We start from the raw sequence: 14,613 nt of genomic DNA on the forward strand, positions 1-14,613 counted from the left end.
CAAAAACACCCTCACTCAAAACCAATCATCCCCCCCCCCTTACCCACCCCAACAAACTGGTATACAATTTTCCGTGACTTTTTTCTACCTGAACTCTTTTAAATCATTTAATGTTGTTGCTTTTTTTTTCAGTATGCGTGGATAATCGCTACATATTCGGCAATCATTGCAACGTTTTACAGAAAAACAAAATCACAAAGCACAATCAACATGCAAGATGTCCGTCGTTCCTTTAAGCAGTAGCAGGTTAACCAACCTTGAAGCTAGAAGAAACCTGTGCATTATGCAGCATTGCCATGCGGCATTGTCAAGTAATGAATAAATTTCGTACCATGATGTTTTAACACGCGTTTTATGAAAAATTGTGCACAATTTACGGGTAAATATGGTATTAAGTCAGGCCAAAATCTAGTGCTGGGTCGACGTTCGAATTTCGAACCGAACCCGAACTTTAGGGTTAGGTTCGGTTCGGTTCGGATAAAATTTCATAACAAATGTTCAGTTCAAGTTCAGTTCGAAATACTGACAAAGAGTTCGTATTTGGTTCGAAATTGAACGTAATTAACGAACTTTAAAGCGAACCCACACAAAAAATATCTTACATCCACAGCTTGTATTTGTTTGGTAAAACATAAGTTGAACTACCTACTGTTGCCAACATCGGTCACATAATGATTACGGTTAAAATCAATTATTTATCGATAGTTGTAAGCAGAAAAAAAATGGCGTTGTCTGTCATCTTTGCATGTAAAGATTCATCGGATGTCATAGATTCTTTAACACAGCACGCGTAGTTATTTAGTTGTAATCGTCGCAACATACGTACATTATCTTTCGTTCATCCGTTTCTTTGACTTCATTGTTTGTTTTGCGTTTTGCTCATGGTTGGTGCGTGGTGCATGCTGGAATTAAGAAATCGCTTTGTAAAAGGACTACGTTTATTTATTATTCTCAACAGCCCGACATTGAAAACTGTGTTATTTATTTTTTATTTCCTTACAAAAATATTGTGTTGTTACGTTTTCATTGTGTACCTACAGGTAAGAGCATTTTTAAGTAGCTTCCTACAGTAAAATTGTGTTTCTTTATATTAACTAGAGCTGTGCCGATCTGGATCGGCAGGTACCGATATTGGCGATATTTTTGTGTATCGGATCGTATTCAGGATCCACCAAAACGAGAAAAATAAATGCTGATACTTTTATTTTGTCCAGATAGTATTTACCACGTTTCCATGTCGGGTTTAAAACATTTCGGGTATCTAATTTAGTTTGTGTACAATACTCGTTTCCATGCATTATTTTGATCCAATTAAAAACGACTTTGATTCGCTCGATATATTTGCATGTTATAAGGGTCGCGACATTGGCTCACGTGAAATAAATAAAGACGTAATTAAATAAACACAAACAGGTGATTTGTCATTCTGCTCCATTTGGAAATACTTCCCCTACGAAAATAGAATGGATAAACGAAAAGTCTTGATATTTCTTGGCTGCATGGCAATTATTGTTGGGTGTATTTCATTTATTAGGAAATTGGGCGCAATAAAGAACTGCACAACAAAGGGAGCGCAACATTTTCGTACATCAATTATGTGTGCAAAACTTGCATTATTTCAACATAAGGTAAATATGTATTTGAGCGGCCGGTCAAAAAGAAAAGTCTAAAAAATCCGAAAATAACTTCATTCTATTCTCTAAAACGTCCAACTACTGTATTTCAGAGTTCGGTTCGAGTTCGGTTCGAGTTCAATGAATTGGACTAGTGTTCGGTTCGAATTCGGTTCGTGATGAATGTTAAAGGTTCGGTTCAAGTTCGGATTCGGAGAAACTGTTATTCAATATGTTTGAGTTTGGTTCGAGAGATAAAAATGGGTTCGACCCAGCACTACCAAAAACGCAAAAATATATTCATTACATCCCCCAAATAAAATTTTTACCACAGTTCTCAACAAACAATGAAACTGAATTAGCTATTCATATTGCTGTAACAGATGCATCACATTCCATGCAATTAGGTCAATCAATAGTTAGTGGTTTGTTTTTGTTTTGTATTTGTCTACATTATACCTTGAATGAGGAAAATAGTGTACAGATGGAACAGCCTCACAAAGGATACGAATGCAAGCAGATACCGTATATACTCGTGTATAGCGCGCCCTTTTTTCCCCTCAAGTAAAGGAAAAAAAATAAGGATGCGTGCTATACACGGAGAAAAAAAAAAGGGGGGGGGTGTGGCGGGGAGGAGTGGAAGTCGTTAACTGCCGGGTGACGGGTGACGTTTCTGGCCAGCCCCCACACATACGCACAAGCAACAAGGCCTCTCTTTCACACACCCACACCCGCACGCACGCACGCACGCACGCACGCACGCAACCTGGTCTCTCGCACACACACGCTCACAGCACACACACACACGTGCCGTGCAAGCTAGCACGTCTCTTGTTTATTTTTAGACCTCCCCCTCTACAGAAAGCCAGCGCAGCTAGTAAAATAAAAGAGAGAGAAAGAATGTTGTCGCCATTCCCCCTCCCACTTCCTTCGCTTCGTCGCAGCTGCTACCGGTGAGTCATCTAGTCCTCCGCGTCACGTTCCTGCCTGCCTCCCTCCCTCCCTCCACGTACCAGTTGTGACGATACAGCGCTTCATTATATTCAGTCTACACAGCAGAGTTTAAGTATTTTCCTGACGCATCACCACACATCAATTTAAATTATCATTTGTTTCACACGTACAGGTACCACAAAATGTTAGTAAAATTTATTTATGGGAAAATTTTTTTATTCTTTGGAATTTGTTGCAAAAATCGTGGTGCGCACTATACACGAGGGCGCGCTATACACGAGTAAATACGGTAATTGGTTGAAAAATATATCGCAACAGCGTGCTGCGTGCAGCAAAGGGTTTGGCGGTTATGTTTGTTATTGTTTTGAAACAACGTTCTATAGGTTTAATTATAAATAAAGTTTAAGACTGTAAAGATAACCTTTATTACATTATTTTATTCCTGAAATGATGAAAGTTATATGCGGGAAGCATTTATAAAGGAAAACGTTTTGAATGGGAAAAATTAACATAGAAATATATGGAAGTGATCAAGGAAATACAGTAAAATACCGATATAACGAACTTCACATTAACGAAAATTTCACTTTAACGAATGATTTGAAATTCCCCTCCAATGAATGTACACATACAAAGATAAAATATTTAAAATTTACGAAATAGATTTTCGTTACAACAAAAGCATTTTACCGGTTTTCTTCGTCAATATCATGCGAATTTACAAGATATTTAGTCTATGCGTGTCAAAATATTTACTTACAGTCGTTCTCTTGGCATAATTTCAATGATTCAAGCATTCAACGGCTTTATTTTGTTGACTATTTACATTGAAAACGGCATTGCAAAGTTTGATGTGCATTTGTTCTTTTTTTTTCTTCTACTCAAGATATGGCCAACTGCTTTTACTCATGGCCATAGACTTAAAAAATACACTACTAGTAGTAGGAACTGTTTGTTTAGATGTGCGCACTTCACTTGTTTTATTTGTGGCGAGATATGGCCAACAGCTTTTCCGTAGCTGCAACATTTATGAAAAACTTACACAAAGTTAACTCACTGGAAAACTAGATGCCGCTAAAATTGGCAATATCAGCGACTCAATTGTTTCCATCTTCTACACATATCGTTCAGTCTTTGGTCTGTTCGGTTTCTGTTTCCATTATTGATTGTTTACATTTTGTTGCCATCAGTGATTTTCAGTGACGTGCTGTATTTATTTATGCATTTATTATTTTTATAACCAAGTTTCAGTTTAATTTTTATCATCATGGAAGATAAAAAAAACGGAAACAGTATTCTTTAAAAGAAAAAATTGAAATCTTGAAGGAAGTAAACAAAGGCACAAAAAAATCACACGTGACCAAACAGTTTGGTTTGGCACCCTCTACACTCTCTACAATACTGAAAGAACAGGGGAAGATTGTGAAGATGTATGAACAATCATCGCTCAGTTCCAACTGCAAAAGAATATTCTTTTACAGAGATTGAAATTATTTAATGTTTTAGTTTTTCTCAAAGTAAACCACTAACCCTGTAGCATAATGCAGCTCAAATAATTGATGATTATAGGGTAGGTACATACATAGTTCCATTTTGTTTTGCCATTGCATTCTGTAGTATGGGAATAGTATAAGTACGTTGGGATACTTCAGTTTAAAGAAATTTCAGTATAACGAACAAAATCTCTTGCTTTATAAGTAGGGATGGGACGAATCCACATTTTGGTCGAATCCGAATCCTTGTTCGAATCCTCAGTGTTTGTCATCGAATCTCGAATCCCAGTCCCACACTAAACTTCACCACATGTTATTAAAAAAAATCACACATTTATTTAAATACAGTAAACTCCCGGTATACCGCGCCCCGATAGATCGCGGAATCGGGTATATCGCGGGTCAAACCATGTCCCCCAATCAGAAATGAATAATAATAACACAGTAGAACCTCGTTCTCGTGATGGTCGGGAACGAGATAATCACGGATTACCGAATTTCACGGTCTAGCGATTAAAAGCCCGGAAGGTCTTGTCAAGCTTCTCAGACACCGGCGTGCAGCTGGGTAGGCCAAGGTCATGTGACGTAACATCTACCGAGGCTTACTGCGCCTTGGCAGCAGATGGATAAAAAATAGTAAACTCTCCATTATTCGTGTTAATTGGGACCCCGCCGATGCCCGGATAATTAAAATCCTGTAAAAAAAAAGTAATAAACCCGGATAATCCGTTCACTGTAAGGACCGTCTTCGAATTAGTCTCGGCTTAAAAAAATACGGCACTGCCTAGCCATTAGTTCACGGTCATTTACAACAGCCGAAGAGAGAAAGATAAGATCGTGCTGACCTTGCACCCTCCCCCCTCCCCCATCGTACAGCCGAATGCCAGCCAGACACGTCACTCGCCAGGCGCCTGCCGTGCGTTGGCGGGCGGAAACAAAGGGAGACTGGAAGCAGAAGTCAGGACATCCCCCTCAAGTTTAATCCCCCTCAAGTTTAAAGAGTGACAAATGTGACAGCTGAAAGGGGGACGACACAAAGGGTCGGTACAAACAGCGTTGCAGAGTTTGGCGGCCCATGCGAAGGCTTGCAGTGTTTGCCGGCCGCCGGCCCGCGTGACGTTAATTTTAAGCGCTGACTATTTTTACTTCTCTTTTTTTTCTGCACTTTTAAATCGTCCCGGATTATCCGATTCCCGAATTAGCGCGTCACGGATTAACGAGTTTCTACTGTAATAATAATGGAATAAATGGTTGACAGCCGATTAGGATAATTTTGCGTTGTAACTCAGAAACTAAGCATCGGGCAGAAAAAAGCCTAGGCGTAGAAAATGTCCGCAGTTAAATTCTAAACAAGATATCTCCATACATTATTCCTCTATCTTGTAGTGTTTTCAAATTATGCTCCAATCCAGCCCAGTGTTATTTTCAAAAACACTAGTTCTTAACATTTTTTTTAACCCACAAATAAAGCATCGGACAGGGGGCCCGATAAAGCCCACCGTCCAGCGACATTATCCAGCGTGACTCGGCTGGGGATTGATTTTGGATAGGTTTGGTTGACGGCAAGCGCTGGGAGGGGAGAGGCGAGCCGAGAATATGCGACCAAGACACCCGGGTAGACGGGAGGAGTGGAATATAAGCGCCAGTGATGAGAGGGGGGAAGTCTGGTGACCTTGAGTAGTTCACTCATTTCCTTCTGCACACTTCTCGTGGTCACGTGTGTTGACAAGCGGAGACATATAAATGTTTTGTTACAACTTGAACCTACAGACGTAATATTATTCGTTGTATTATACACGTTCATCTTTTTACTTTTGTATAATGTTTTAACATTAAATAGTAAAGTAAATCAGCTAGCGTATTTTTAATCTTTGCCGAGGAATTCCCAGTGGTCCAATACTTACGTGAACCATACTGTACCACTTTTGCCGTGAGGTAGTAAACAAGCCCCGGAAATGTTTGTGTGTAGCGGTCTCCCGACCTTTAACCAGAGGCTGGGGAATATAACACTTGCCGATGCGAGCCACACACACTCAGCAACTCGACACAGCGTTTGATGGAATAAGTAAAGACAACGTTTAACAGACTTTTTAATACGGGGCCACTGATTGCGCTAAAATTATTTTGGCGCAATTTTTGTATCCCACATGTGACCATTTATAATTTACTGTAAGCATGGATAACAAAGTTTAACTAACCACTTTACACGATAGACGATTCTTTATTTTTTATTGTACGAATGCTAGAATCGTTTTTTCCTGTATCTGCGGCCTACTTCTGCAAAAGACAAGCTATCTGTAAGTAAATATAGAATTTTTATTTTGTCAATCAAACTCGGTACTTTGCGATTCATATTCGGTTTGAAGTATCACTACGGCCTTTCTTTTTAGAAGACTTCGACCACAGAATCGTGTGTAACCGCACACACTGCACTTACTTTGTTACGGACACTCAGACGAAGCAGATACTGTGGCTGACAAAACGAGACTGGCAGCAGCTTGTGTGCCGCACGTGTGTTTGGCGGCGTTTGGCGCGCTCGTAGGCCGTGCGACAAACTGTGCGCGGCACACGGAAAAATAAAAACAATTCAACATTTAATATTTATCTTTAAAATTTATTATTTTTATTTTTTCACCCGCGTTTAGTGAAAACTGCGGATACAAAGTCCGCACAACGGCGGGCCGTCTATACTGTGCGTGCTTGCCGACCTATTAGAACACAGGCGGTGTTTTATGCCTTTTGACCTTGGTCACATCGAAACATCGCGGTTATGCAACAACGCGGGTAAAAGTTATGTCCCCCGACAACCGCGTTAAATAGGGAGTGTACTGTACATTACATAGGCCTATGTATTAAAAAAATCACATGTGTATTTATAAAATTATAAAATAAGTGCATAGTGTATACACCTGATATAAAATAGAGACAAATAACCTCAAAAACCACACACGTAAGTTTGCATCTGTCTAATTCACTGTTAAATTTATCCTTCCTATGTTTTCAATAAAATATGTTTGTATAACAGACACCATTTAAAAAAAGTTACTTTTTTTCTGCAAAATGTTATATTATTGAAGGTTGGAAATGATCGAGTAGTTATGCTAATTGACAAAATGCAGCATAGTTTATCTTATGTTTGTGCTATTTCCATTACCTTTATAATATAGTTTAGGTATACAATTTTCTAGAGCTGGACGAACCTCAGTTCTCTGGTATCGAACCATAACCGAACCATAGCCGAACCGAACCTCATACAAAAATAATTGTTTTGAATTAAAATGAACCGAAACCAGCATTTTGGTCTTTAACAGAATGGTGAGAAATAAATGTTCTCCAGCCATATGTAAAATTAAAACATTATATAGCTTACTTAGCTTTATTAAAACATTGCAAATACATTTTATAAGTTAAGTTTATGCAATAAATAATGAAGGAAAGAAAACAATTTAGAGAAAATCATTTTGCATTTAATTATACACACACACACTTTTAATTCATGAAGAAGTTCCATCTAAATTAAAAAAAGACTATCTTCCTTTTTCAGTGTACACTAACCTTCATTTAAAAAAATATAATATTATAAAGATGACGAACATTCAGCATAAGGCCACATAACATATTTTTGTGGTTGACATAACCTAACATTTTTAATAAGTAAAACTTTTTAATAGGACATTAAAAAAAAGTCGAATGTGAATTAAGTTACCTATCTACGTTACAAAACCCGCTGACTGCAGTTGCTGTTTTCTTGGAAGAATGCTGCTCGTCAGAAGAAACTTTAGACATGTTTTGGGGTGGTTCTGGGTCATCTGGGTCGTTATTATCTTTTCTTCAATTGGAAAACTTAAACGACGTAAGCCTGCTCATCGCAAATCACCTCAAGAACAATAATATTGTAAACGTAACGTAAGAAGTGTGGTTATAGAAATTTGCGTCGGAAAAAAGAAAACACGAGAAATAATGATGGCTGCCGCGACTACGCTAGTCAACTTAGTACCCTACTGTAAAATTTACTGGACCAGTACTTTTAAAACAGAAGATTAAATTAATATTTTCAGTACCTGCTAGTTATAACCAAAAAGGCCAAAGAAAATAAATACATCCCAGTAATTTAAAATACGTAATTTACGTAATCATTTCCTACCGCATTTGTCTTGTAACTTGATCACGTTAGTTTTGCCAAAATACGAGAGTTCTCGTACATGCGCTTTAGTTTAACGTATGGGGTACGCAATCTTTGGTGATTTTACAACACTTCTCGTACACGCACTATAGTTGAAGGTATAATATACAATACCTTTGGCATTTGTACGATAGTTTATATTACGTAGTACGAGAAATGCATACAAAATTCTCTAAATTAAACAAAAAACAAAGCGCACCTATATGAAAAAATGCTATGGGAGTTATGCGACGATTAATAAATTTTTATTTTATTTTGTCTGCGATTGAAACTGTTGAGGCGACAATAATGCGATAAAAGTCAGAATATTACAAGTAATGGAATTTTGTTGTGCTGTTTTGTGAATGGTCTCAAATGGGGGTTAGAAAATTAGAAAAACGTAATTTTTTTTAAACGAACGTTCGGTTTTACGAATATATTTTAAGAGGTTTCGAACCAAACCAAACGTAATGGTTCGGTTCGAAGTTTTCTAACTTCGCCCAGCACTACAATTTTCAATTACTACCTAAAACTCTTAAAAACCCACCTCGAATCCTACCTCGAATCCCACCTCGGATCCTACGAATCCTCGAATCCATAGGATTCGGTATATTCGACGAATCCAAGATTCGAAAATCCCATCCCTATTTATAAGACTTTGTTATAACAAGATTTTACTGAATTATTTAAATGTTATAAAACGGAAAACATACTATACGGGAACGTCTTAAGGTAATTTTACTGTATATGTGAGTGAGGTGCACAAAATTACCAAACTCACAGTATATGTGAGAGGGGATGCACACAACGATACCGAACACTAACCTGACACAAGTCCTGCTGAGGCCGCCTGTTCCGACATGATGACCAGTCCATGGATGTTACCAGTGCTGCCTGCGTGAGGTTTCTTGTACGACAGCTGAGGAGTTCCACTGCCTTGGAGTTGCTTTTCTACCTCTGCAACATGGCAACATTCTCTAGTGTCAGTCACTGGGGACAAGACTGGGTGTTTCATTGCAATGACATATGACAAAACCTGCACCACCATACTTGAATCAAACGTCAAATGAACATCAAATGTTTACTAGTTTAGAAGAGTCTTATAGTGCTAATAAAGGCTACCCTGTGGCTAAAAATTAGCATACCCTCTTTTCTCGCATAATCATCGCACACTCATAATCTTCGCACCTATATTTTAGGGCATCAAGATTTGGATAAAAAAACCTCTCGCGTAAACATTGCATGATGTTTTTGGTCCCGCTATTAGATTCAGGGTGCTTTGTGTGGGTATTTTTTATCCGTATAAAACGAAGTATTTTAAAGTAGAAATCTAATACTTATTTGGACATTACCACTTACTTATTTAATTATTGGAAATACGAAGTTGATGTATAAATTTTCTCTTAAAGACGTTTTTAAACATTACAACCTTTATCTGTTCATTTGCGTCGCCGCGGTGTACCATTTACAAAAATGTAGCCAGCGCTAGTAGGCAACATTTGTGTTTGGTTATGTTGCTTCTTTTATAGAATGCGCACACGTAGTCGAATATTGATATCTCGCCGATTGAATGCAAAGTGCGCTCTCTATCAAGTGCCGAGTTAACTACATCAGATTACCCGCAATCTTTTGTGGTAAGTGTGTACTACGATAGTTACGCGTTTGTTCAGGCTCGCATTCACATTTTGTTTTTCTATTTAAAGTTGAAGAAAGGTTTTTGTTTCATGACTTATTAATTTAAATTGTTTGGCGTGCTCTCTTATACTTCACTTTTAAATAAACATACTTTCCATGAATGGGTTTTGTTTTCATGAATGACTTTATCTAAAAACTTTTTTCTCTCACATAAACGTCTCACCCCTACTTTTCAAACTTGATTTGAGAATAAAATGTGCAACGATTATGTAATAAAACACGGTTTATTTTGTGTTTGTTGTGTTTTTTTAATGTCTTACCTCTATATTGTTTCTGTTTGTATTAGTGTTATCACAAGATCTTGCATACAAAACTGTGGATGGTTCATAGCTTATCAGGGTATTTATTCTATGGCACAACAACACATTTTTAAGTAATTTAAAATGGTGTACCTGCAATAAAAAACTTGAGTAGCTTCACTGGCATAGAAATTGCATGGGTTCATACTAATGATCACATAAATTGAACAGTAAAGAAATCCGCACAAACATAGTGGTATTGTTGTGCAACATAATATCCTTTATTTTTACAAAACTCCAACTCGGCAACAGCAACTTTCTCACAGTAATATAATTTGCAGGTACTGACCCTCTGTTATGCTTGATTCCTGGAACATGTTCTCCAGGGCATGATGTATTTCCTGGAAACTTGGCCTGTCACCCACGTTCCACAGCCAGCACTGGCGCATCAGGTCATAAATCTTAGGGGGACAGCCCGGTGGACACTCCATCCTGAAACATTACCCCTCCATAAATTCTCCCCCGGACAACACAACAATATAACATCCCAGTTACCACTGAAGTTACTTTACAGACATCAAAATGCACCAAAAAACTGCCTCAAAATGGTTCAGCATTTGAAAAATTGAAACTGTTACTTTGATTTATAAAGATGCAGCTAAGTAAAATCTGCCATTTTAGATTTTCCTGTTGAATGAAATCTTTCTATATTCAAAACTTTGGAAGGCTGACAAAGTCACAAATACTACATCTCAAAAGTCATGGTATTTCAGCAGAAGCAGGTCCAAGGAAGGAATTTGTGCTGAAACCCTTACCTTCCACTCACAACTTGCATGGATGAAATTATAGTAAATTATACTAGCTTCTGGTTCAAAAACTGTATTTTAATATTAATTGATAGAGACAATTTTTTGATTACGATTATTCAATCCAGATTTGGATATAAGAAACCAAATTTTAGGCACTTAATTCCAATTATTAAATGTCTTCTCAAAAATATAACCCAGGTTTAAAAAAAATATCAATAAAACAGATGTGATTATAATGTCACCTCAAATATAAAATCCAAAATAGTAAATTACTATAAACAAAAGATTACAATGAACATATGGCATCTCACATACAAGACATTTCTAAATTATTACAATGTAACATGGATTATGGGATGACTTGAATATAAGAGCACCTCAAATAAAAGAACAACCATGTTAAAAAGGATACATTAGGTAAAAAATTACCACAATTGAGTTTGATTTAATACTTTTTGTGTGTACACACTAACACAGTATTTATCAAACATAGTATGCTTCAGATTTGTTTTTACATCTCAGTATGTTTGTTTTAATTGGTATGTATTTTTTGCTCCCTAGGAGTTGGAGATAGATGCAAATAAACCAACGTAAAAAAGAGTTGGTAACTCTCATGAAGATGAAGATAACTACTTAAGTTTTTATTTTATTTCAAACCTGGCACAAAAGCAGATGTCTTAAAAAATGCAAGTGCAAATTAAAATCTGTCGGTAGGTGAAACTGCTTGGGTAATACTTAATACATACAAGTGATAAGAGCTGAATTAAATTATGATGTATGTGTTTGAACATCAGATCATCAATAAGAATATACACCATATAACCTGTAATATTTTAAGAAATACATGTTCTCAAAAATACTTTATTCAAAATATCATCATATATATAAAAATTGACTGTATGATCATCATTGTTATACCTAAGGTGATAAATAAGTTACGTATTTATTGTCCTAAAAATCATAATACACCGAACATTATGAACAACACAGAAGCAAATAATCGAGCTGAAACAACAAGTGACGGCTCGCCCTCGCTACTATTCCTCGAGAGGATCAAGGGCATGACCTGACTGGCCTGAGAGCCTCTTGCCCCTTTGAGTAAAAAGGCCAGCCTCTCTACTGTTTCCAGCAAGTAAAATATGCAAGGGCGCCCCGAGAGTTCAAAGGTCAAAAAGAGGCTACAAGTAAAACAAACCTAGTACAGTCAAAGCTCCTCCATACAAATCCACTAAGTACGAAATTCCTGTTTATGTGAAGTACTTTCACAGACTTAGAAAATGAAGTATGCTTCCCTATGTTATTCAGTACTTTTATTATGAAATACGGTTAATATGAAATACGAAGTTGTTTTGATCCCTCAAGTTGCTGTTTACATGTATAAGTAAACGGTTAATAAGAATTTCACTACCAAAGTTCAAAATAAATAATCATGTTTTCATAACCATCAAGTAAACAAATGTTTCTCCAAAGATTAATGTATGTATCTTACACCACAAAATGGTTGAAATCAAGACGAAAAGTTTAACTCTAGTGGCAATGTTAATAACTAAACTAGAAACTAAAAGGAAGGTACTCTATACCGTATTTATATTACTAGTTACTGGAAGTTCGTACATGAAGAAGTTTAGAGAATCTATGGTTACAAGTTCGGGTATTTTCTTTTGTTTGCACGTGTTCCATAATTTGAATTTTGTGTGCACGTTGTTTTGTAACATGACTGCAAAATGTAAACGTAACAATATTACATTAAAAGTTAAAACTAAAATTATCAAAGAAGTTGACAATGGAGGAAAAAAAACAAAAACTGTAAACGCTAGAAATTTACCATCCTGCAATTGTCCTTGTCACAATATAAAGTTTTTATCAGTCGCATCACCTTCTAATGAAGGGACAGACAGTACAAAGTTTTCAATATGTTGAGAGTCTTTGCTGTAAAAAGTGACTACAATAGGGTACAGTTAAGCATCACTTTTGTTGCTACCGTCTGTAGAGACAGAAAACGATGTATTTTTAAGAATTTTGACAGTTGTCTTTTTTCCGTTAATGCCTAATTCACACAAAATTCCTGATGTTTTCGTTCGGGCACACCCGTATTTTTTGACTATCTGGCTGTCCGAGAACATAATCCTAAACAACGGCCCGGCATGATCAGCACAGCTAAATGGGAGGTTATGTTCGATGATAAACGAAGTAAACAAACACTCCGCACATGTAACACTTTCACAATCATTTTCTTGAACAAAAAAATTCAACTTGCGATTACTTTCAACGCACACTGCACTTTCTTTGTGTTTTTTTGTTTCCACATCTTTGATAACATAGCATCTACCGCCATGTGCCACAGAAAAATCACACCTACACAAGCAACAGAAAGCATATGTAGCACCTTTCCGGAATTCTTTGATACACGGATACTCTTCTGAAAATGCATGTTGGTAAACAGTTTCATATTTTCTAGAAATTTTTTTAAATTTCGAACAACGCATTTCACATAGAAATCAACTGAAGTGTTCGTGAATAATTACTGGGCTACAATAGAATAATGGCTGACAAAACTATTTCGATTCGTTCACATGACACGATAATAGTAGCATATTGAGTCCACAGAACTAACTACCTGCGATAATCGATAATACACGTAGTTCGCCGAACGTACTTTACAATAATCGCGATTATTTTTACAGTTTGATGCATGATTTGACCTAACAAAAATATTGAAATACATCGCGGATAAGTCAAAAGTCCGGAGATTTATATGAAAGCTCCGGAGGGCGGGAGATAACCTACAAAATCCGGAGTCTCCGGCCAAAATCGGGAGAGTTGGAAGGTCTGTTAGTTCCTGATTTTCTTAAATCTGAATTTGAATCAGAGAGAGTATCTCAAATGTACGCTTTGAATACGAATCTAGGTGTAAGGGTAAAAATAAAATAATATACAATAAATGAAAAATATTGTCATGTTGAAACACTCCAAAATCAAAGCAATACAAAAAAATTCTAAAATGAGGAGTGCACTTGCCTGTAACCTTTTTCAAGCATATGATACACATCGGTTAGCTCCACCCCAGGATATGGTGACATACCATACGTTGCTATTTCCCACAACAGAATGCCAAACGCCCACACATCAGACTGTAAAAAACGACACAGATCAACTTTCATTAAAAACGCACAAAAAATACAAAGGGCAAAAAAAAAAAAAACCTCATGCCTCAGACTCACAATTCATGGTTGCTGCATGGTTGAATACCATCTGAATATGTACTGTCTATCAGCATTTGCAGCTTGAAGTATGAACCAGATTATTTGATATTGATTTCATTACAATATATCTGCCATATGGTAGCTTTCTGCAATTTCTGTCAATCACATAGACACTTTGGACAGAATATCCATTACTTGATAAGGTTTCATAGGAATTGAATTATGGGTTTCCCAGAGGCTAGGTGGTGGTATAACTAAGGACAAGTTTATATGGTTACTTGTGAAAAAAAACCATGTCAATTGTTATTAGCTGTGATGAAAGAATGTCAACACACCATATAATTGTTGTAATTACAATGTTATTACATTTTTCAAACACACAAATACTTGCCAATTTAGTTTTAGTGTTCCAAGTAGTTCTGTCCTAGACTTGCTTATTACTAAT

General features: G+C 36.8%; 1 protein-coding gene across 10 annotated transcripts in view; it reads right to left on the reverse strand.

Moving 5' to 3' along the window:
* LOC134541963 (tyrosine-protein kinase Abl) overlaps positions 1 to 14,613 on the reverse strand; it is a 116,289-nt gene that overhangs the window by 32,108 nt on the left and 69,568 nt on the right. For all 10 annotated transcript variants that reach the window (XM_063385794.1, XM_063385785.1, XM_063385761.1 and 7 more), the window contains exons 9-11: positions 13,984 to 14,096; positions 10,506 to 10,648; positions 9,048 to 9,179 (exon numbers count right to left, since the gene is read on the reverse strand). In XM_063385794.1, coding sequence (XP_063241864.1) covers positions 9,048 to 9,179; positions 10,506 to 10,648; positions 13,984 to 14,096 — 388 coding nt within the window. The remainder of the gene's footprint in view (positions 1 to 9,047; positions 9,180 to 10,505; positions 10,649 to 13,983; positions 14,097 to 14,613) is intronic.

Source organism: Bacillus rossius, chromosome 1 (genome assembly GCF_032445375.1).
Source record: "Bacillus rossius redtenbacheri isolate Brsri chromosome 1, Brsri_v3, whole genome shotgun sequence".
In the NCBI taxonomy this organism is placed as follows: Eukaryota; Metazoa; Arthropoda; class Insecta; order Phasmatodea; family Bacillidae; genus Bacillus; species Bacillus rossius.